Raw genomic sequence first — 24,310 nt, forward strand, 5'->3', positions numbered from 1 at the left:
AATAGTGAAAATAGTGACTATTCACTTTTTATTAGTGAGACTAGCTTGATACCCGCCCGCTTCACTGAGCTTAAAAGTAAAAGCCATCGTTTTACAGCCTCCACCTTTCTTGATCTCACTTATACTTCTTCCGCCTATACAACACTCGAAGGATTGTTTTACTCGGCTAAAATATATGCACAGTTTAATTTTTAAAATATTCATAGTTCATTGAGCATATCAGAAAAGAAGGCCATGAATTGTGTGACATTTACTATTTTAAATTTTCACAGAAATCTTTAATTTATGGTTCAAAATGGTGATTATAGATGGAGCAGTAAAATTTCAGATAAAATTTAATTTTTTTTAATATATCTTTATAAATTAAAGCTTATGTGTTATTCTGGGTGTGAGCTATTATCTGATGTGCATTTATTTAAATATGAATAATATTAAATTAATTAACAGAAGATGATCTTCGTCTCTTTTATAGTTGTTATCCGGTTCGGAACACTAAACTAACACTCAAGACATAGTTAAGAACAGTCTCGATCAAATTATCTTTAACCCGGAAAAATAAATCAAAATCGGTTCATCCGTTTAGGAGCTATGAAGCCACAGAGAGAAAAACGGAAACATACATATACATATACACAGAAACACAGTCACGTTAAACTTATAAGAATGCTCTTTTTAGTCGCGTGTTGGTAACTATCTTTTTCTAGTTATTCGATCATGACCTAATTAAAAATCGTTTTATGTAAATAAAGTTACAATAAGATAATTTTTATTTTTAAAAATACGATCCAATAACACTCCCACAACACAAGCTAACGCCAAATTATTAATTTTTGTTTATGTTATCCTGATTTATGGACATATGTGTTTTTTCGTAGAAAGGGAGAGAGGTTTAACATGAGGTTTTTAACTTCAAATGCGGCAATTTCAATGTTCCAGCAGATATATATAATTCATTCATTTGCGTTTTAGCAAATGAAAGGCGTTCATTTGCTTGAAGTCACTTTAAAATAAAAATGTTATGATTTGCTTGATTTCAAATAAGAAATTTTAATTTGATCACCCTATATGTTATTTATAATGCTTTTAAAAAGTTAAAATTTCCCATATTACAATATTATATTATTTCAGACATTAAATATTTATTATTTCAGACATCTTTCTTAATAAAAAATGAAGTGTACATAGATCTTTCATGAAATTGTCTAGAGTATTAATGACCTTCCACAAAATTAACGAAAATTTATATACTAAAAAGTAATGTTTAAGAAATCATTTATTCTGTACACACAAACAAAATACAAAAATGGGTTTCTAACTTTTATCCACTACTTAAAAACATACAGGATTGGTCATTTTATGGCAAGAACAACCAAATCAGTTTAAAATACCGTCTGATAGTGATCTACATTTTTTTGAGTAAATAAATGTCTGAGATTCTAAGAAAAAGTTTTTGTTGGGAGAGCTAAAAGTACATTTCCAATGAAGCTTCATAAATTATTTCTTAAAGCAGGTTTCACAAAGGTATCATAAAGAGGATAACAACCCTATAATTTTCTGCAGCATCGTCGCTGGAATTGTTGAGTGAAACAATTTCTAAGTTAAGCTTTTGAAGTGAAAACTTCTTTGCGCACGTTAATCGATATTTGGTAGAGTAAAATCTTACCATCATCAACGTCAGCAACATGCTATGAATATAGCTACAGATATAGCACCGTAACCTATGAAACTAAAATTTTTTTCAATCTAAAAATGAGACCTATGTAAAAATAATTATAGCCGAGCAATTCACTATCAACTGTGTAAATCTGATCTTTGGTAACATTAATTACTGTTAGATAGATGGATAATAGTTTTTGATACTCAAATTAATAATTTCAATTTTCTTATTTTGAAATTTTATTTATTCATACTATTCAAAATTAAATGAAATATTAAACAAAAAAAACACAGTTATACCAAATTTTTCACTTCCGTTGACAGTCCCCATGACTGACTGACTATCTTTTATTTACTTGAAGGCTGATTTCATAAGTTTTTATTTGATGAAAATTGGGTGAAAAAGTTTAGCTTAGCGACTTTTCTTCAAAATGATCCTAAAATGTCCTAAAACCAAATTAAAGCATTTTACGTATATTGCTAGCCCGTTTTCGGAAATGTGGAAAATTTCTAGTTTTTATTTAATTAACAACGAAAACATATAGAAAATTTCAGTGTCAGTATAAATGTTATTTTTCGTACCTAGAAATGCATAAATGGGTTAAAATTATTTAAAAATAGGTTGTTAATAATTACTTATTTTACTATCAAATATGCATAATATGTACGAAAATTATAAAAATCTACTGAATAAAATAACCTTGTAATAATCATGTAAGGAAAAAAATATTTCTTGTAAAGAAACTGTTGAATTTTTAATATTCCAAACACATGTATTAAGAAAAACAGTTTTCATAAATGTAAACATGGAAATATGATTTTCCGAAATAAATTCGACCAATCTGGTTAACATTGTTGCATCAGTCATCGAGCTTTCATAAGTATGTATTTAGCCTAACCAGAAAGGAAGTTTTCTTTTCTTTTCGATAACGCGTAAATTTTGCTTGGAATTTTATTTCCTATAACTCACAAGCAATGTCGAAGTAATTGCTTTCGATACAATAAATTGGCCAGCCCTGTATTGTATACCATATACAACAATACATTCAAATGTAATGTTTTCAAAATAAGTAGAAGGATTTTCATTCGCCATATTGTTGTTTTAACGTTTCCTGTGGGACTAATTTCATAAAAGTTTGAGTACACAGTATAAACTTTAACTATTATTTATTTTATTTTTATTTTTGTGAAACAAAGTGATATTTTCATCATGATTTCATCATATATAACCCACATCATAAACTTTTTACCTCAATGGAATTATGATCCAAATCATATATATATATAAATATTTGTTTTTTTTTTGTTGTTCATGTTCCTACATATCGTAATTGTCGATTTGAAATATAATTTACTAGTAATAAAAATATTTTAAACAAAAAAAATTTGAAAAAAGTAATAAAAACTTTTCTATAGTGTTATTACAAATTATTCATCCAAATTTGAGCCCTTATACCTGCAAAACTATACCCATCCGCCTGCACTTATAACAAAAGAGTGGGATTACTGTATTATTAAGATTCTATTTTTGGTCAATAAAAATTCGTCCTGACCTTCCCTCGAATAAGGCGGTAAACATTTATGCTCTTAAATTCGACTCATGTAGCTGTACACTTCAAGCCCATACCTGCAATAATTCAGTTCAATCAATCTTTCCTTTACGAAATTGTCTTTCAGGTATACAAAAAAGCAAACTGTAAGATCAAAAACTTTGCGGTCCACCTGAAATCCTGGCAAAGCAAAAAAAAAACCTACAATTACAGAAAATACTTCACGACTCTTTTGATTGGCCATTAGCAAACAATTAAATAACAGGTGAATAGCTGATACCGTTATGCAGCTGTAAAAGTTTAACAAGACTGGTGAAATACGAAATTGCATCTTACATCGAATGCAGCTTAATCCGTTAGACTGAATTAATACATTTTGTGGAAGAGTAAAACTATTTTAAAGGAGAAATTTCTTGAGGTATAAAGTCCGTACACAATATTTTTCTTTAAATTTCATTCCAAACGGGAAAAAATTGGGCTTCTTAGACTAGATTTATTAATTTATTTAATTTCACTTTTTTCTGGGCAGTAAATTAATAAATCGATGTCAATCAATGTTTTGTGCGGTGTCTTCCGATCGCACAACATTTTTCTGATAAATAATAAAACAAATATTGTTCGACTCTTTTTTTAGAAACTATAACTACAGACAAAGTTGGTACATCAGGTATTTTAAAAAAATTCTACAGGAAACTATTAATAAAATGAATAAGAACTTTTGAAATCCTACTAGAAACCAGTTAAAAACAATAAAAACAGAAAGTTTTTCTATTAATATCGCTTGTGAGTTTGTTATATAGAAAAACTTCCCCCAAATTATTTATATTGACATTAAAACAATTGGAGCGCAGTAGTTACGAAGTAATGTTGTACACAATAAATTTGATATGTTGGAAATAAAAATAGGGTAAAAAAATAAATATTTTATCGCCAATAAAGGGAAAATAGTATGCAGAGATATTTATAAGATACTAAAAATAATGTTTGATTCATCAAATTTGATTCTGAAAGTAAGGGTTCGAAATGAGAAATGAAAGAAGTACTATCAGAAATAACAACACACTCAATCATTTATATTTATTAAAAAGCAGCAGTTCAATAAAAACAGAAGGAATTGAAATATAGTCATAATAAAACAAACCATTCACGATCAATATCGTAATATAAAGCCTAGCTTACGATATTTGCGCTGTATAATATTTGTTTGCTAATTAAAAAAAATTAATTAATAGAATAGCGAAAATCGCGATGGAAATAAATATTTAAACCTCGAATTATTCAAACTTACACCGTGAGTAATTGTTAAGAAAACTCAATACAATAATCGAGTGCCTTTGGCCATTAGACGACAGGTAACTACTTTCTCGAATTTTTGTGGGAGTTAAGAATTGATAGAACTGGATCATGAAATAAATTTCTGCTAATTCTAAAGTAACAGAACGAAATAGAGAAAATTTTAAGAAAATTAATAATAAAATTTGCATGTTAAATATTTAAAATAGATTTCAAATACCTATCGTCGTTGTTGAACATAATCATGTAGGTATTTTAACATAGAATATAATAATATAATATGTTCGTTGAATTGTTTTATTATTTTTGCAAATATTTGAAAGCATAAATTTTATATTGCATGATGATGTACTTTTATTAAAATAACGCTCAAGGTAATATATTTAATTTATTCAATATGTTTACCCACCTGTCTCATATAATAAATGTTCACCGGTAACCATATTTCCGTTTGCATGTTCATTTTAAGATTGGCTGGTCTTCAAACGAGCACGGATAATAATATCGAATATAATTTGTTATGTGTAATATTTTATTGGCGATCGATTTTATGAATAAAATGGAACCGCGTTACCGAAATAACATTTAAGGTGTGATATTTAATCCTATTATGGCATTGATATACTTATTTAAAATTCACCCCAAAATCCTTCTTTGTTGCTTATTATTTACAAACTAAACCGTATATCATTCTTTCGAAAGAAATTATATCCCTAAATAATCTTAGCGCGTTTCTAAACGGTACTCGATTGGTAGATATCCGTTTTTATTTGCTTTTTCTATCAGGTTCACAGAATAACTGTTGAAAAATTCATACTGCTATACACTCAAGCAAACAATCGATGTCCGTTATCCGTAACTCACGAATTGTTTACTTACAAAAACATAAAAACAGATGTCCAAGATTTCAAGCCTCTCCGTATAATCAAAAAATTAGTATTTCGAGCCTAGTGAAATAATAATTTCAAAGAAAAAAAAGTTGCATGTTTAGCGGGGCATAAAGAATATTGGCTATAGTTACAACGGTGAGGTTATCACAAACGTTTTAAGGCGTCAGTCCGGGGGCTAAAACACTCTTTTTAAATTGAGCTTAAGTAGTTTAAAGAATATTTTGTAATCGTTTGTGTAATTGAAAAATACTTGATAAAACTATTATACATAATATAAGTGTGTGTGTGTGTGGGTGTGGGTGTGTGTGTGTGTGTGTGTGTGTGTTTTATTACTAAGAAATACATGAGTTTGATAAAAGTACATGTTTATTTGTAAAATCTCAATTCTGATACACTGTTGTTTCAAATTACACATATACAGGGTGGGAACTCAATTTTTCACATAAAAAGAGTATGTCCATCTTATGAGAGCAAATATAACAGTTGAATGTATCCATAATTTTATAAATAAGACAATCATTCCAAGTATAGGCACGGTTGAATACAATGGCAAGAAATTGAAAAAAATATGCTTTAGGCTAAGGTTTTTTTTTATGAAATAAGGACCAAAATATCACGAAATTCTTGTTCATTTATATTTAAAAAAAAACATTCGATTAAAAGTTATCTGAATCAATCAAATTATCAATCCGAGAAATCGGTATTCTGTTTTTGATATTTTATAAACTGTGCATCCAATCATCAAATAAATTCAATTATTTTAATTTTTTCAACTGAGTATTGGGACAAAAAAATTTTATCGTTTGCTTGTAAATTTGTTGAGTTATTTTGATCCATCAAATACAAAAATCGGATATATTTGTAAAAATGTTAAAGTATTTTTTATCATAATGCATAAAATTCTACACAAAGTCATTTCACAAAAAACTTTCTGGCAGTATCTCGATGGTTTCTTAATCACAGATATCAATTTTGAATTTGGTCACTTCTTACAAAGCGTCCTTATAAAATCTCAAAAAATCTAGTATCGGGTAAATCGAAAAATTTTAATAAGTTTTTATTGTGATTTGTATAAAATTCTTTAAAGATATATCTATAATACATTTTAGCAGGTGGATAGCTGGTACAGTTATACAACTATAAAGGTTCAACAAGACTTTAAGTTGCGTTTTACTTTGAATTCAGCTTAGATCGTTAGACCTAATATTTTTTCTGGGAAGAGTGATTTTCTTAAAGAAGAAATTTTTTGAGGTATAAACTCCTTCACATTTAATTCAATGAGTATATTTCTTGAAATTTAATTAAAAACGGGAATATTTGGGCTTCTCAGATTAGATTTATGTATTTTATTTACACCCAAGAAACAAGTGAAATTTACAAAATTTAAAAAACCTCCGACAAATGCGATTTATTTCTTGTAAACCGATTTTTGAAACCTAGCTATAAAATGTTCCCAATCAAGCCGGTTCGACTGAGAAACACAAAGACCCACAGATAAACACTATAAACTTATAACACTCCTTCTTAAATCAATATCAAAGTGATCGTCAAGGACATCATATGAGATGAAAAGGATACTTAGAGAGCTATCATTTTTTGGGACAAATTTTTGGAAATATTTTATTTAAAATAGAAATATTTTAGCTGACTTTGTTCTTTTGAATTATTGCTTTAAATTAACTAATTATTTTACCATTTCACTTTTCGAAATGAATTGAGCCAGGTTTATTTGACCATTCATTTCCATAGAAATTATTTATATGTCATGCCTTTCCTAAACTGAATCAATTTTGAAAATCATCAGACAGATAAACACACAGACACACACACACACATAGCGGTCAAACCTATAACACCCCATTTTTAGTTCAGGGGTTAAAAATGGCAACTCAAAAAAATTGTCTAAGCAGAGCCTCGCTCTGGACCAAAGATATCAGAGTTGCTTCATTTTGGGGGGTCAGCTGGATATGCCCAACTACATGGTGCACCCTCTATAATCATATAATATACCACAATAATAATATTCTGGTAAATCGTTCTACATATTATTATGATTATTATTATTTGTATATTGATTCTTTACGGTTGCTTACTATATACGTAAATTTTCTCATCTTATACACTCCATTTAGTCATATTGAATGAGGTCATATAAATTCTACGTTCTAGTAGTTCTAGATGTTAGTTGATTCTAGATATTCGATGTTTGTGTTGTTCGATGAGAGTAAGTATAGAATTTGTATTCGTATATTTCTTCTTTTTTTCTTGTTGATGTAATATTATTTCCAATACAACTGATATTATGTGCTTCTATATTGTATGTGATAGTTTTATCCATAGTTTGTAAAATATTAATGGTGAAACAATTTAAAAAGGAACGATTAAACTGGGTAAAATTTTCGGATATTTCCACTTGCTTTAATTTGCTAGCATTACGTTTCAACATTAAACGTCTAGGTAGGGTTTAGAAAGAGCCAATTATACATACAAGAGCAGAGAAATTTCGATTGGGTAGCATATCTGAGATAAGAGTTTCTAAATTGATTGAAAATTGATGTTCTTGCTATCATTATTTTTTGGGAGCCGGATCATGATAAAAGTTTTGTACAAAATGTTTCAGATGATTTTTGGTTAGAGTCGATTTCGAGATGTTACACTCCACTTAAAATAAACAATTAAAAATTATATATATTTTGGAATAAAATATTCTAAAAATATCTTAAAAAGCACCCCAAGCTTTTGTAGGATATATTATTTTTTTTATCCCTCTTTTTTTTAAACTTATTACCTTCTTCCTTTTAGTTCAGCTAGTAACAACTGTTTTAGAGTTTTTAAACTAATATTTATTAATATTATGGAATTTTATCTGCGCTTCCACCATCCAATATATTTTAGTTAATCCTAATCCTGATCAGGATATTCGGTGAAATTAAAAAAATTATTGTATCGTCATTAGCATTTGATAAGGTGACGTAGTTTCAGTTCAATTCGGCTTTTTGAAGGAGGTAAAAATAACGTTCAAATAATCCATTACATAGATACATAACAACCTACGAAAAACGTGTTAAAGTAAAATTTACAAAATTTAAAAAACCCCCCAGAAATATTTCGGGTACAGAACCCTGAACTTGCATTTGAAACATATCTAAGAACACTCTCCATTAAACTACCTTTTTAACGGAACAAAAAAAATCAAATCTGTTAATCCGTTTAGGCACTACGATGCCACAGACAGACAGGCACACACACATAGCGGTCAAACTTATAACACCCCTTTTTAGGTTCGGGGGTTAAAAACAGCCTTGTTTTGAAAAATTTTCTTTGAAAACTTTTGACTTGAGTAAAAATGTTAAGTTAAATTAAATAAACTTTCTCTCGACTAAAACAAAATTTGTATATCTTAAGAGCAAATGAAAATAATTTCCAATTAGTTTAATATTTTCCATGAGTGAGAATCATTCAAGCCGTGAGTGAGAAATTCATTGCGACCTAATATTTCAAATATCAAATCTACCATTAAAAAGACAATTCGGTTGGTCCGTCTTTTTAGTACTAACCTAAGAAATGCCTTTTAAACTCTCTGTATATTGTTAATGCAATTCTGTGAATGCTAAATGTTTTCTAACATCATCGTTACGTTGTTACAGTAACTTTAACCCATTTTTCTAGATATAAATTTTATACTAGATTGTATGTTAATGATCCCTAAAAATATTGATATAAATATTCTGAGAGTACTAAAAAACATTTTTTATCTTAGAAGTATTAAATAGCATTTATTCATATTATTTATATTTCCAGTTGCAAGAATTTTTTTTTACTAGAAACCGAGATTCCTAGAAAGCCATTTCTAAAAATATGAGTTTCCAGTATATTGATGAACTTGTAAACTTCAATTTTCTATTAAAAGAATTCATTATGGGCATTGTTACAACCCTACTTAATGGGCAATAGTTCAACGTAATAAAATTTAATTTGTTTCTGCATTCTTTGTAAAACACTGGCAATTTAAAAAAAAAAGGTATATTGATTTAAAACTCTTGTCACACGCTTCATCCCAATGAATTTTTTTATCTTAAAATTCATTTTTAAACCTTTAAAACTATAAATCCTTTTGTCAAATAATAATAAAATCATTTATAATTACATACAGAATATAAAACTCTCTCTCTTTTTAAGTAAAAAAATAAACATAATATCCGTGTATAGGAAGTTGTGCGGCATTGATACCATATTGATTTTTTACCCTCTACCTGAAAGATATCACCGTATTTTAAGATTAGACCCAACGCTTACAAATATTGATACTAGAAACGAAATTTGATTATAAATGTTCAAAAAATATTTTGTCTTGTTCATTTCTGAGTTTCCGTCCGTAAGTCTGTCCGTCTGTCAACAGAATAACTCAAAATGAAAAGACTAAACTCATTATTTATTTTATTTTATATCGTACTCAAGTCTTGGAATTTGATCTCTTACAAAATAAAAAAAATTTTAAATGTAAAAGCTATTTTTAATGAAAAAGGGAAATTACTTTTGTTTGAAACATTTTTCGTAAATGTTTTACTGTGAGGGTCCAAAATAACGCAATACTTATTTCTTAAGAAAAAAAAAAAGAAACAAAACGATAGGGAGTTGAACATTTTTCGTAGCTTCTAATGGTGAGTCCATTGATTCAAATTCAATAATAAATCTATCAGATAATATTAAGAGGATATTTCTACAATTAATACATTTTTACATATATGAAAATTAAAATCGAATGATACATCAAATTTATTTTATTCTAAATAAAATATAAACTACAATATCATATTTTCATTTTAAAATAATAAATTATCTATCTATCAATAATATTCCTGATGAGTGAAGAAAAATTGATTATGGTTGGATGGAAAATTAATATAATTTTCTTTCTTTTTATATACGTGAATACTGTTGACATGCTTTTTCATTCAAATACATAAATAGATTTGAATGAAAATCCAATATAACTAAAAGCCTATACAGTCACTGTATATTATACGCTGTATACAGGATTGTCTTTTCAACAGTATGGTATCAATTGGGATTGACTTTGGACTGGAAAAATTGATTGTTGGCAATCCATGAATTTGAAACGTTGTTACAGAAATCTCTATTGAGGGACTATATATTCCCAGTATTTACAAGGCACTGTTTATAAGGACATCCGAACGTTCAGAACAAAGAAGTTGTGAAGACGATTATTAACCTCTCTCTGCCTCTACCCAACTTTTACCATTAAAAATTTTCATTATCGGGCTCAATTAATGGCTCGATTGAAACTGAAAGTATCGAACTTTTTCTTTGTTGTACTTTCCAAATGATTCTGATTACATATTCTAAGTTGGGCTATAAGAAAATTGACTTCAGTTGATAGTTCTCTTGACAGGTCGTTATTTTTAACCGACTTCAAACAAAAAAGGAGGAGGTTGTTTTTATGATTCTTTATATGTTTGAAAGCTGGAACTTCCCGTGTGGCTCCATTTTATTTTGATTCAGTTCTGACTACGCCATCCATGAGAAAACCATAAAAGTCTTAAATTTGCATTCAGTATGCACGGCAAGAGGACGAATAACTCAATATCACGCCAAGCGATTTCGGTGATTCTTTTTCTAATGAAAAAAAGCGATTTCGGTGATTCTTTTTCTAGTTTGTGTTCTTCAGATTCACTACAAATCAAAAAATAAAAAAACCTTTTACAAAAAGAAAACTCATCAAAAATGTGGTGACGTTTTGCATACACAAAGGTAATTAGAAAAAATATTTTAACATGAATTTACGCAAAAAAGAAGAATAAAACAAAGCAATTCTGATCACATTTTTTAGAAACTGCCCTGTATAATCCAATATAAACTCGCGTAGTGGGTAATATCATTTAGATGCAGATGAAGTAGATAGATAGGTGGGTACTCAATTTCTATTCAATTTAGATTGTATTGAAAATATTTAAAAGCAAAACGAATACACTCACTGATTTATTTATTATATTTTCTCTTTTTCTCTTAATACAGTGTTTTTTTGTTCCATTTACCACCAAAATATTTTACTTAGTACGTAAGTAAGGAACAAGGTTCAACTAAATTATATACCTGCTATAAAAAAAGAAGAAAAACACTATCGACTGTATAAGCAGTTTTATTCAGAAGTGGTTTTCAATTAGTGTTAAAAAGTTGTGTGAAAATTTTGCTTTTTTTCTTTTTTACTTTATTTACGTAAATTATCAGATTTTTATTCAATAAAATCAGAAAATGTTTTTAGATTTAATTCAGTAAGGCACATGCATTTAAAAACAGGCTGTAAGCAAAGTGTAAAAGGTGGCTAAGCCGTAAGTGGAATCGTCGATAATGTGGGCTACATTTTTATTTTTAGCCTTAGCTTTGTCAGGCCTGTGGAAAAACTTATGCGTCCAAAATAACCATAGAGACCTGAATGTTTTTTCAACCTGTAAGTTTATATTTTTGAATTGATCTGAGAGATTGTCAATCAGAGAGCATTAAAATATAATGGAAAACATCCTCAAGGTAACGATTGTATTGGATTCAATAATTTAACATAGATTTGATCACTATAAAATATAGACCTAGTAAGTGTTTGAAACCAGCAAAAAAAATTTTCACCCCTACCCTGGGATCATACATAGTTCAGGCAATCATGACGCTAATTTTTTACATACGCAAATATCATTGGATATTTTACGGCCGCCTCTTGGTTCAATATTATTTAGTGAAAAGAAAATGTTACAACATCGAAAAGGGATTTGTCATACATTTCAAATAAAAACTTTTATGCTATAGAAAACCAAAATAATATCATTTTAAATGTTTTTCTCTATATATGATCTCTTGAATAATTTCTTAAATTACTTTTTTCCATTAGCATAATTTATAAAGATAAAACAAAAATATTTTTGTTACAGACTTTTCAACAGAATTTGATTGATCAGGGAATCGAACTGTATAAAATGGAAAAGTGTGAACGAACTTTATTAATTTATTTTTTCATCTTTGCTTGAAATTTCTATAAATAGGTGAATTGGTTCAGTTTTAATTGAATATTGATAAAGAAGATTGAATATTAATCAACTAAATATAATTTTCTTGCAGAATTTTATTTCTTGAGAATCAATTTTTAATTCAGAAAAGTGCATGGTTAATTTTTTAAGGGAAATAATTTATAAGTTATAACATGCAATTGTAATAATTGTCATAATTGTCTCAAAAATAGGTCAATCACAGATATTTTTTGTTGCATTTAATAATCAAATTGTCTCTCTCACTTTTGAAAATGTTTATTAAAAACCGCCCAGTCACGATAAAGACATTCTTCTATTTCTAAGTTTTCTGTCATTGGATAAACTTAACAATTGATTTGGCTAATTATCTTGGATATTAAGGCCTCAGATCGAAATTTGATAAATATATTTTTCTTTTGTCCTTATTAGCTTTAGGAAGTCAAGAGTTCTGCAGTCAGTTATAGAACACCTTGTACACACATAGTGTTTTGTGAATCACGTGATTTGAGTATTGTTCAGTCATCCTCGTAAGATTATTATAAATGATTATTCCTCGATATAATTATGTATAAAATATGTTCATTTTATGGAGGCTGAACTATAATATTCGCTCATAATAATTCACATGAACAATTTATCTACAACAAAATTTATAAGATACTTACCATACCATCTCCAATATTATTCACAATGCATGGTAACAATGCCATTGAACCAGTTTGTGATGTAACAATTGTATTATTATCAGTACCAAAATGTAACATAACAGATGTATCATCATCCAAACCATTGGACGAATCACCAATATTATCTGATGACAAATGATGATGATGATGAAGATGATGATTATCATTGTTGTTACTACTGCTACCATCTATTGAATATGTATCAAATTGTTGTTGCTGGTGCATATTATTATGTTTTGGTAGTTGGTTAACCGATGGTGGTGGAAATGATGCAGTTAATTCATTGAAATCTGCATGATGTTGTTGTTGTTTTGGTGTCATCATACTACCTAATGTACCACCAAAAGTAAAACCGCTGGGAAATTGAAAACCACTAATGTCAATACCAGGGAAACCATGATGTTGGTTTGTATTTGTACCAAGTGGTGGTATTATAGCACCAATCGTAGCACTATGCCCACTATTACTATTACTACTACTTATGCTACTACTACTACTACTTATACCCCCACTACTAACCCCACTCCTTGTGTTCGTCGTATCACTATTACTAATGCTACTATGATGATTTAACATTGTTATACTATTTATAACACCATCACTGTTTATATTTGATATTTGATTTTTTATTAATGCACTACCATCCGATACAATGTGGCTAAGATCTGCACTTCCACCGTTCACTAAAACACTAGTATCTTCTATGTCTATATCACTTTTTAATGCTGATGTTGCACTATTTCCATCTTGTAGTAGGACACCTATAAAAGAAAAAATAATAAATTAATATACGATTAGAGACTAAAAAGGTAGAGTGCGATAAATTAAGATAAGTTATTTTTATCATTATTTAGAATTATAGAGAAAAATTTGTATTTATATTACCACTTGATATTTTCATTCAATAATTATCGATACTATTTGAGGGTCATTAAAATGACATTGCTTTAAGCTGATTGTGTAATGCATTTTTAGTTGAAGCAACTTAAAAGCCAAATAGCGATTAGAAGAGACAATTATCATCTTTCTTTCGAATATTTATCATAAACTAGTATATATTATCGCGTTAAAAATAAAAGTCAAAGTGCATAATTTCCTGCATTATCTAAAGCTTTACAAAAATTTATAAAATTTTTCGCTTTACAATGCGTGGGTGTTAACCATTCGACGGATGAAGTCGCAAGCGAATAATGTGGGTACCAGTCAAAAAGCATCTTATACAATTTTTATGATTCTAGTTTTATCTTTTTGCAATAAATATAAACATATTCGATAATATATACTTTTATTACTTTATCATTATTTCATTTATTTTATTAAAAAAAACCATTGATATTTTATTAAAGTGAGCATAAAAATACAATCAAAAATAGTCAATGCGGTGTCGCCAAACCAAAAACATCATTATAATGAAAATTTCTATCATTTATGTTATGAGTTCACTGATACAGAAACATATGTTACCAATGCCACCAAGTTTTATTTGACCCTTAATTATTGTTTTTGTTATATGTTGAGTTTGTATAAATATAGGGTAGTTATTCTCTATTTAATGGATCCTATTGAACAAGTATTATTTTTATTTGAAATATGATTTTAAAACTTAGTATTTAAAGTGTACGAACGAAGTGTTACTATAGCAGGTACATAAAGTGTAATAGGACACCCGATAAGAACAAAGTACCTTTCCATTTTAATAAATATTGCATAGAACCATAGCTATAAGTAGTTCGGTATGAAATATTTATTCTATGTGGCTTGATTTTGAACGAAAATATGGTATAATAGTCTTTACTTTAGAATTCTGTGTGTACCATTTTGCTTCCCTTAGGAAATAGATTCCAAAAAATGCTTTCTTAGAGAGCATCTTATACAGAGTAAAAGGAACTTGTATGAACAATTTCAAATATCTATCTTGAAGAGTTTGTCCTCGACTTCTTCTGCCACTTTAAATTTTCATATAACGAAAAATATAGTTTCGTCAAAATAACATAATAACTTTTGGTATTATTCGAATGAAATACCTGCAAACTAAAAATTAAATTTTGTTTACCATAATTAAATGCCAACAAGACAGTAAATTGTAATCAATTCTAAAAATATTGCTCTCTGAAATACCTAAATACAACATAGCTGTATCAATATATTATACATTTCTCTAAACAATAAATACTTCGATACTATGAGCATAGTTTGTAATTAAAATTTCTCAAATTTTGGAATTAATAATAAGCAAATTGTTTCTAGATAAATATGAAAATATTTTCAAATTCATATTATTTTCTGCATACTTCTTGTTTTGATTTGATTCGAAAATAATAATTTGTAATAGCTGTAAACACTGATTCACAAAATTCTTTGTTTATAATAAATAAACAAAATATTTTCAAAATGTAAATCATCGATTACATTCAAGTCGAGTTATAATGTTGTATTCTACATTTTAATAAATAAATATCATTTGTGTTAATTCTTCTTCGCGTTATCAATTCATCAAACATTAACTCATTCGAATTATAAAATAAATTGGACATTTATTTAATTTAATGTATTTTTATTTTTTATTGTCATAATCTACACAAGTACAATAGAGAAATAAGAATGGAGCATTGCGTAGCTTTATTGCATTTTCAATAAAGGCAACTGTCCTTGAGCTTTTTCCCCCTTAACGGGATGATAGCGAACCTTTACCTCTGCTGGTGGCTTTTGAAATTTATTACAATAAGCCTTAAATCATGAAGGATCCTTAAGTTACATTGCCAAATTGTCCAATTTTTCTTGGCATTAGCAAGCATTTTCCTTTTTTCCCCAAAATTTCAACCCACCTTGTCGTGCACTGTCCTCCTGTTAAAACGTGGACCACCCTATTATTTTTAACTCTTATTTATACGACTAAAATAATTTTGTTAATGAGGAATGTTTAACATTATCTTTTTTAACGAGGAATATCTATATATAGGCAATTCTTCTGTGCGTTGTATGAAACTGAACTTCTTCAAAGCGACTGCACTGATTTTGGTGAAATTATGTGTGTGTGTGTTCAAGAGGATTCAAGAATGGCTTAGACTCACAATTAAGTTTTTCTGAGAAGCTAGGTCCGAACCGATGAACATGCATTTACATATGGGTCAAACAGATAACACTCGCCAATGTATAATCAGGGTAATAAAAAATGCAAATATTTCTGTCAAGTACAGTGTAATATTATTACGACAAATTCAAGTGAATTTTGTGTATAAACAACAATGCAACAACATCAACTATTCTCATAAGTGGTACCACCACTGCATATAATTGTTATAAACATTTAAACAACCTGTAGAATTGTTATTAAATTAAATAGACATTAACACACACGGCTTCTTATATCGGTTGAAATATTTTCTCAAAACAAAATATGTAATTTAATGTTTGTACCCAACAATAATTATTCATATACATACCTTCTTGTGGTAAAGTTACTTTGTTTACAGAATATACGTTTTGTTGTAATACATACATAGACGCTTTGAACCTGCCATGTTTATTATGACTTCCATTCCCATGTGGGTATTCATTTGTGAATGTGAATGTGTATGATGAGTAGGAAAAATGTGTGACTTATATGAAAAAAACTTGAGCCTAGGTGAAAAATATTTCTATCAATATAGTCCTATCATATTCGCCCAAAAAGAAGTAGTTTTAAGAAACGCATCTGCATCGAATTTTTTTTATCTCCATGTGTTTTTATGAAATGGCTTGAATCAAATATTACTAACGTGCATACACGAAAAAGGGTGCTACATACTTTAATTTAAATATCTATAAATAAATTAGTCTTATTTGAGTTTTTTTTATTTTTAATTTTTTTTTAGATTCTCGAATATATAGGTAAAAAAAAACGCTTGATATGTCAAAAATTGCACGTCTAATGGCCAAAGAGAGCCGATTTTTGGACCAAATTTTTTTTATCTAGATAAAATTTTTTTTGTAACTTTCTTAATTTTAAACTTTGATGATGAATTTTGTTGTAAATTCATGAATGTTGACGAAAAATCAGACTTAAATTTTTCGTTATCTGTTCAACTTTTTCAAATTTGCGTATACTTTTCAAACCATCATCATAACGGCATAGCGCTGTATAAAAGTTACCCCATATTATTTAATCGACCCATCCACCTATTACATTCAACTATACCTACTATTACTAAAGCACGAAATAGAAGCTTATACACTAATACACTAATACTGTGATACACATATCATATTATGAAACGTGGGGCAAGGTAGTATTCGACTTTGGAAATAACTTTTGATAACTATGAACATTTGATGAGTAAGTAAATTTAATAAACTATTCATTCCTATGAATTAATTTATTTTACCACGTAAACATATATAAACAAAAACATAATGTAAAAAAAGTTTGAAATTTCACTCTTGGAGCTTGTGGAATAGCGTACGATTTTTTCTCATCACAAAGTAGTCATTCTGAAGGATCCAATCATGTTATTAGAAACCAGTCAACAATGTTTCTTTCGCTTGTAAAATTTTCATGCCATTAATTCAGTTACTTGAGAAGTGGACACTCTAATATCATGCGCAGGCTGTGAAATTGTTTTTATTATCAATGTGATAATAAAATGCACTTGCTTATAGCAATTAGTAAAATTGTGCTATTCTCTGGGTGTAGTTTGCTAAGCACTATCAAATTCATATGTCAAAATGATTTGACTAAAATTCAATCTTCAATTTCAAGAATTATATATCCAAACATTCAGAGAAAATAATTTACTCGTGTTCTATGAAATAGGCCATCATGAGGTTATACTACACATTCAATCATAGCTGCGCAATTTCAAACAAAAAATAAGTTTTTTTAGAGTTTAGATATTTTTAATTAAAAAAAATCTTCAAATAGTAACATGTTAGTTTTTAATTAATTTCAATTATAACTTATATGAATAAGTTAAACAAATAATTTTAAAAGTATATTGTAGACAAATGCCCATACTTTGTTTTATAATTTTTGATTATTCCTATGAAAATAATTAATTAACCTAAATAAATAAATTTAATGAAAACAATATTCTAGAACTTGATACGACAAAATCTGATTCAAAAGCCTATGGTAATGCTGCGAATTGTGATGATGAATAACTTCAAGACCTACAAAAACCTACGCCTTTCCGAATATTCGAAAAATTTGTAATAATTGATTGGATTTTTGTATAACGTTTTCAAAATCTCACACTACCCTGCGTTAGCCTGTATATGTATTATGCTGAACGGTATATCTATATAGTGAAACGAAGCTTATCCACACTTGTATAACTTGTAAACGTTTGGTAAACCGCATTAAATATTTTGTTGTTTAACACAATGTAATGTTAAATTACATCTTTCACTTACTCTTCAATTATTCACATTTATTTATTACATTATACGTATTCATACTAACATATTTATATTTTCATACGTATATATAAAAATAATATGTAAATTCATAATTTATTGTTCTTTATGTAATGACTTAGTTATGCATTTAATAAGGCACACGGAAATAATTATTTTGAGTATGTAAAAAATAAACCATAGTCTGTATAATGAAAACTTTACAAACTTATTTGTCCGCAGAAAATGATAAGCTTCAAGCGAGATGTACGCTCAAAAAGTTTTACTAGTATTTAGTACAAGGGCGTACTTCATAAAAGTTCTGATAAAATATTATTTTGTATCTAATATGTTAATTAAAGGGAAAGGACGCATTTTATTAATGACTATTTAAACGTATGGTTTGGTTGAACAAACCTTTATAAATGAAATAACAGATGTAAAAGATTTTTTCTCCTTGATAGAAAAAAAACCAAAATAGGTAATGATAATACAAACGTTTAGTATGGGTTAAATTGAAAGAATTCATGATAAAACTTAACTTAAAAGTAAGGGATCTGGATATCGAACTTATAGTTTTCATCAAATTCAAAATAATTTAATAAAAAATATTTTTTAAGGGACAATTTTTTATTGTACTAAAACGTGGAAAATAATTTTTAACCCACGAATTAAAAAAGGTGTGTTATAAGTTTGACCGCTATGTGTGTGTCTCTGTGTGTTTGCCTGTCTGTGGCATCGTAGCGCCTAAACGCAAGAATAGATTTTAATTTTTTTGGTTTCATTTAAAAGGAGAGTGATCTTAAGATAGTTAAGATAAAATCGATCGAAGTAGATTAAGTATAAAAAATCCGTTTTATAAAATGTTTCTTTCAAATAGATTCAATACAATTGTTCATCAAGCCCATACAAGACTTGTATGTTACAACGCAAATAGTCACCAATAATTTTACCCTAAAACATATTACAAACATAAACCTTGATACGTCTCTGTTAGAATATTTATAAAATCTAAAAAAATGTATTTCCATTTTTGTTTTCTTTCTATTTTTTTAATTTCCGTATTTACAAAACTGTATGTAATTTATCAAAACCATCAAATAATTTGACTCATTAGCCTTAAATTATATACTTTTAATGCAAATTTATGATTATTGTTAAAAGAAAAGTATACACATGATATGAAAATTTATGTGTGGGTATATAATTATAAAACCTAGATCAATAAAATATTCCTTTGGTTGAAGAGAATAAAAATATACATCACAGAGAATGAAAATCGATATAAATAAAAAATATATAAACTAATAGTTGGGAAAATTATGGAGGTAGAAGGTCTTAAGCATCACTTTAATCAATATAATACAGCTTTTACTTTCATTTCATAATTCTATTTGTAAATTAATTAGTGTATTCCTAACGGAATGAGACTAAAAGTAATTTTGCACGAAATATTGGATAACAGGAAATTTCAACGACCTAAAGTGATAAAAAAATTAATAATATTAATATTAATATTAGTAGGATTAACCGTTTTTATTTAACACCTAAAGAATAAGTAGAAAATCACTTTTAGTTCCTGTATTTTCTAGTAAGTAGCTTTGCAAACTAAACTAAATATAGGCATATGAACAAGCTAGGAATGTTTTGAGCCAAAACAGTGTGTGTGTTCCGTGTTTACGAGAAAATAACAAACAAAGTTTACTTTTTGATGAATATTTAGCTTCAGCAACATTTACCTTAGCTCTATTTCTAAAGCGTCGAATTCTTCGATAGAAATACTTTAGTACTTGGAGGTAAGTATTTGATTATAATTTTTTCAGAAAAGATGTAAATTTTTTTGGCGGTTGTCAAGATCGTGTGTAATAAATAAATTTTTCTTCATCGAAAATATTAATGAAAGCTTTTAATTGTTGAATATTCTCTGAGTAATATATCGAACTACAAACACCGTCCTTTGCAGAGTGCCAAATCACCAAAGGCCAGGTGCAAAACAAGATGTTCTAAAAATCCTAAATACAATATAACAACAGTCTATGGTCAATATTTTTTGAGCTATGCGAGATAATAGAAATAATTCCTTTAACTATAACAAACTATAAAAACTAAAACCCCAGAGTAATTTTCAAGTTTCCAAGAAATGTCTATAATATACGATAACGAATTAAATATATAATAATTTAGGTATATAATTTAGGTAAACGAATCTATATAGTGTCAGGGGCCATAGCCTGACGCCGTGAACTGCGTGAATTGCTTAAATGTAACGAGTGTTGCGTCTGAAACTTAATAGGAAACACTAATATATAGTGAGGATGACTCAAGTTGAAAAATTTTTAATTTCAATCATTTTTCTTAAGAATGTTCATTCAAAAACAAATAATTCTGAGCCTATGCTTTTATTTTGTTTAAAAACCATGATTCAATAAACTTCTTAAAGAAAAGTTATGATTCATGAAACCTAGCTTAGTAATAAAATTATAGCATTTTCTACTTTTAACATTTATTGAACTCCTTTTACACAATATATTATATAACACACACAATAATATAATTTATTTATGTGAAGTAAAATACAACTTGGCCTATATAGGTACGACTCATGTACGGTTTCAATGGTAGAAGTAATATGTTATAGAATACAGCAAATCTATCTAATTTTATTGCGTTAAGTGTAAATCATTACATAAATTATTAATTGATACCAAATATATATTAACTTATGCAACGTAATTTATTGTGGATATATAAACTCAATCTATATACTTTAATTATTAATGATTGTATTCGAAAACTAGTTACACATAGATAATATATAGAAACAAATAGTATAGGATTTATCGTTTGTACGTAATAGACCAGTATCTAGCCTTGAATAATGGGTTGTAGCTCCAAGCCGTACGCTACTTAACTACTAGATAAGAAAGCCCGATAATGTGTAAATACCTTGCTATCCGGATAATAAATTCGTGATAAGTTCAATCAGTAACGATGTGAATCATTGTATCAATTAAAATAATAGTTTGCGCTGTAATTAAATGTATGTAGTTGTTTTGGAACTCTGTTGCTTATCGCGCGTTCAAACAATATGGGCTAAACAAAAACGAGTTTTCAACTCCGAAATCTTAAGGGTTTTATTAATATTTATAGTATTATCATGAAATATTAATTGTGTTCTTAATGAGGCCCTGATCTTCTAACTACAGTACCCGGTCCTCATGTGGAAGTTCGTCAGGTCACAACCCATGCACGATCAAATAAGTTATAGCGAAAATAACATAGTTCCTACCGGATGTTCCATATTATCTTCTCTTTTCTAATGTATGCAGAAGACCGGCACCTATGGTGCGATAAAAAAGCCGCAATTATAATTTTGACGATATTTAAAAACACAAAAATTCTTGGCAGTAGAATAATTGCTGTGCACGACTATGCTACACTTTTTCTTTAATATTTGAATACAAAATCGAAAACCTAGCTGGTAAGTTATGGAAATTAATGATATTGCACCCATACGCAACAATTATTAGGTAAGAGGTCTAGCGAAAGTGGCCCATTAAAAAATATTTTTCTAAATATAAATATAACTCTGCTAAAATATCAGAATGACTTCATATAACTCTTCTTAAACCTCAGGTCTCAAATGTGTTCATTTCATTCGAGATTATTTTTACGAATTTATGATTTATTAATTGAAAATGCCAAACAATTCTGTCCTAATTGTCATTTTTATTTCGCTCCGTATTAAAATTTCAGTTATTAAATTTTCACCCTGTTGATTAGTGTTTGTGTAACACTTGACTGCCAAAATTAATTACATCGAAACAATTTATCTCGCTGAGAATTGGTCTAGGATTCTACCTCTCTTTTCATAAACATAAATGATTATGTAAAATATTTTATATTATTTTAATTTTTTATTTGTATAATTCATCAAAACTTCCTATTGTTTTTATTTATTATAAAATTAATGAATAATATATTTTATTAATTTTTACTTCCGTAATTTTATTATGACAATGACGCACTGCTATAATATTTTGATTTATGAATCCAACAAAGCGAATCTAAAATGTTTTAGTTTTGATTTATTGTGGAAATAGATTTTGTTGTTGTAGACTTTTATTACACAGGCTTTTTTTTCGTTTACACTTTACAGCAGGCATGGACAAACGTGACTTACAGAAGTCCCTCGGACTCCTAACTTAACATACGAGTAAGACAGCGACAACCTAAAATACGAGTAAGACAGAAAGACAACTACCTGTCTGGTTTCGTCCACTATGTGCAATGCGGACTTGGATAAAGAAAGATACAATAAAGTTTATGGCACAAAATAAAGTTATAGTAATGGTGACTTCGACTTAAAATAACTCTCCCATGCCTGCTTTACAGCACATGATATCTAAGCCAGGCATGGAAAAATGTGACTCAGAGAAGCCCCTAACACTTCAACTAAATAACGAACAAGATAGCGACAACCTAACCAGTGTCAACCAATAATACGAGTAAGACAGAGAGACAACATTTTTTTTTCTATCTATCGCATTAATATTAGAGACACTGAGATAGGTAGAAGAGTCGGATACCCGTCTCGCTTCCTCCTCTATGTGCAAGGCAACACTTAGTGGTCGTCTCTACTTGTGATTTGATACTTTTAAAAATATTTCATAAAATATCCTTTTAATTTTCAAACTATTTCTTGGAAGCGTTACGGATAAGATTATTAAATGACAGCCATGGAATTATTTCGTTCTTTATTAAAATCATAAGGATAAGTTTTTTTATTCCTTGCTCTTATGTTTTACTTCCAGAAGAGTGTTCATTTTCAAATATTCTTCATTGTTTGATTTATTAACTTTCATTCTGCGGAAATGTTGCTGTTGATAAATTCAAATGAAACAACTTGTATATTCGAAAAATGAAATACATTTTTAATCAAAATTATTATTTATAATTGATGTATACTCACAATTAACAAACAATAATTTTACAAAATCATAAAACAATAAAAATTTAAAATAATTAAAATAATTTAAATTTAAATATTATAATATTTGAATAAATCATTTAGTATGTTTAAAAAATTGATGATGATAATGATTTTAAAGGATTTTATTTCATTATCTACGTTTGTGCTATATACCAGTTGATTTTTAAATAATTCACTATATTTTTATACCATGTTTATGAAATATACTAAGGTATACTAAGTTTAGTCCCAAGTTTGTTTAGTCCCAACGCTTAAAAATATTGATGCTGCAAACAAAATTTTGGTATAGGTGTTCATAAAATCACCTAATTAGTCCATTTCCGGTTGTCTATCTCTAGAACGAAAAGAGATATCAAGCTGAAATTTTTATAGCGTGTTAAAGACCAAAAAAGTGAGGTCAAGTTCTTAAATGACTAACATAGGTCAATTGGGTCTTGGGTCTGTAGAACCCATCTTGTAAACCGTTAGAGATAGAACAGAAGTTTAAATGTAAGAAGTGTTCTTTATAAAAAAATAAACAAACTTTTTTTAAATCTTTTTTTTTAAACATCATTGTTTACCCGTGAGAGCGCAAATTATGCGCAAATTATATAGTATGTATTATATGGGAATATCAGTTATATATGTGTGACATGTATGTATGTGAAATGTGACATAGTAATCAACACTGTCTATACATAGTATTTCAAGGGACATTATTGCATAAGAGGTTTTCCGGGAAAATCAAACCTTACGGGATACTTGTGCATATGTGAAAATGATGAAGTAAATAAAGTATATATGCACAACAAATGAGACGATCGAATTATTTTTTTTCATTTGTTCAATGAAA

The 24,310-nt window shown here is 28.3% G+C and overlaps 1 protein-coding gene across 2 annotated transcripts in view; it reads right to left on the minus strand.

Moving 5' to 3' along the window:
* Positions 1–24,310, minus strand: part of LOC123297434 — a 700,259-nt gene that overhangs the window by 233,488 nt on the left and 442,461 nt on the right. For both annotated transcript variants that reach the window (XM_044879092.1, XM_044879093.1), the window contains exon 2: positions 13,092–13,873. In XM_044879092.1, coding sequence (XP_044735027.1) covers positions 13,092–13,688 — 597 coding nt within the window. In that variant the 5' untranslated portion in view covers positions 13,689–13,873. The remainder of the gene's footprint in view (positions 1–13,091; positions 13,874–24,310) is intronic.

Source organism: Chrysoperla carnea, chromosome 4 (genome assembly GCF_905475395.1).
Source record: "Chrysoperla carnea chromosome 4, inChrCarn1.1, whole genome shotgun sequence".
Lineage (NCBI taxonomy): Eukaryota > Metazoa > Arthropoda > Insecta > Neuroptera > Chrysopidae > Chrysoperla > Chrysoperla carnea.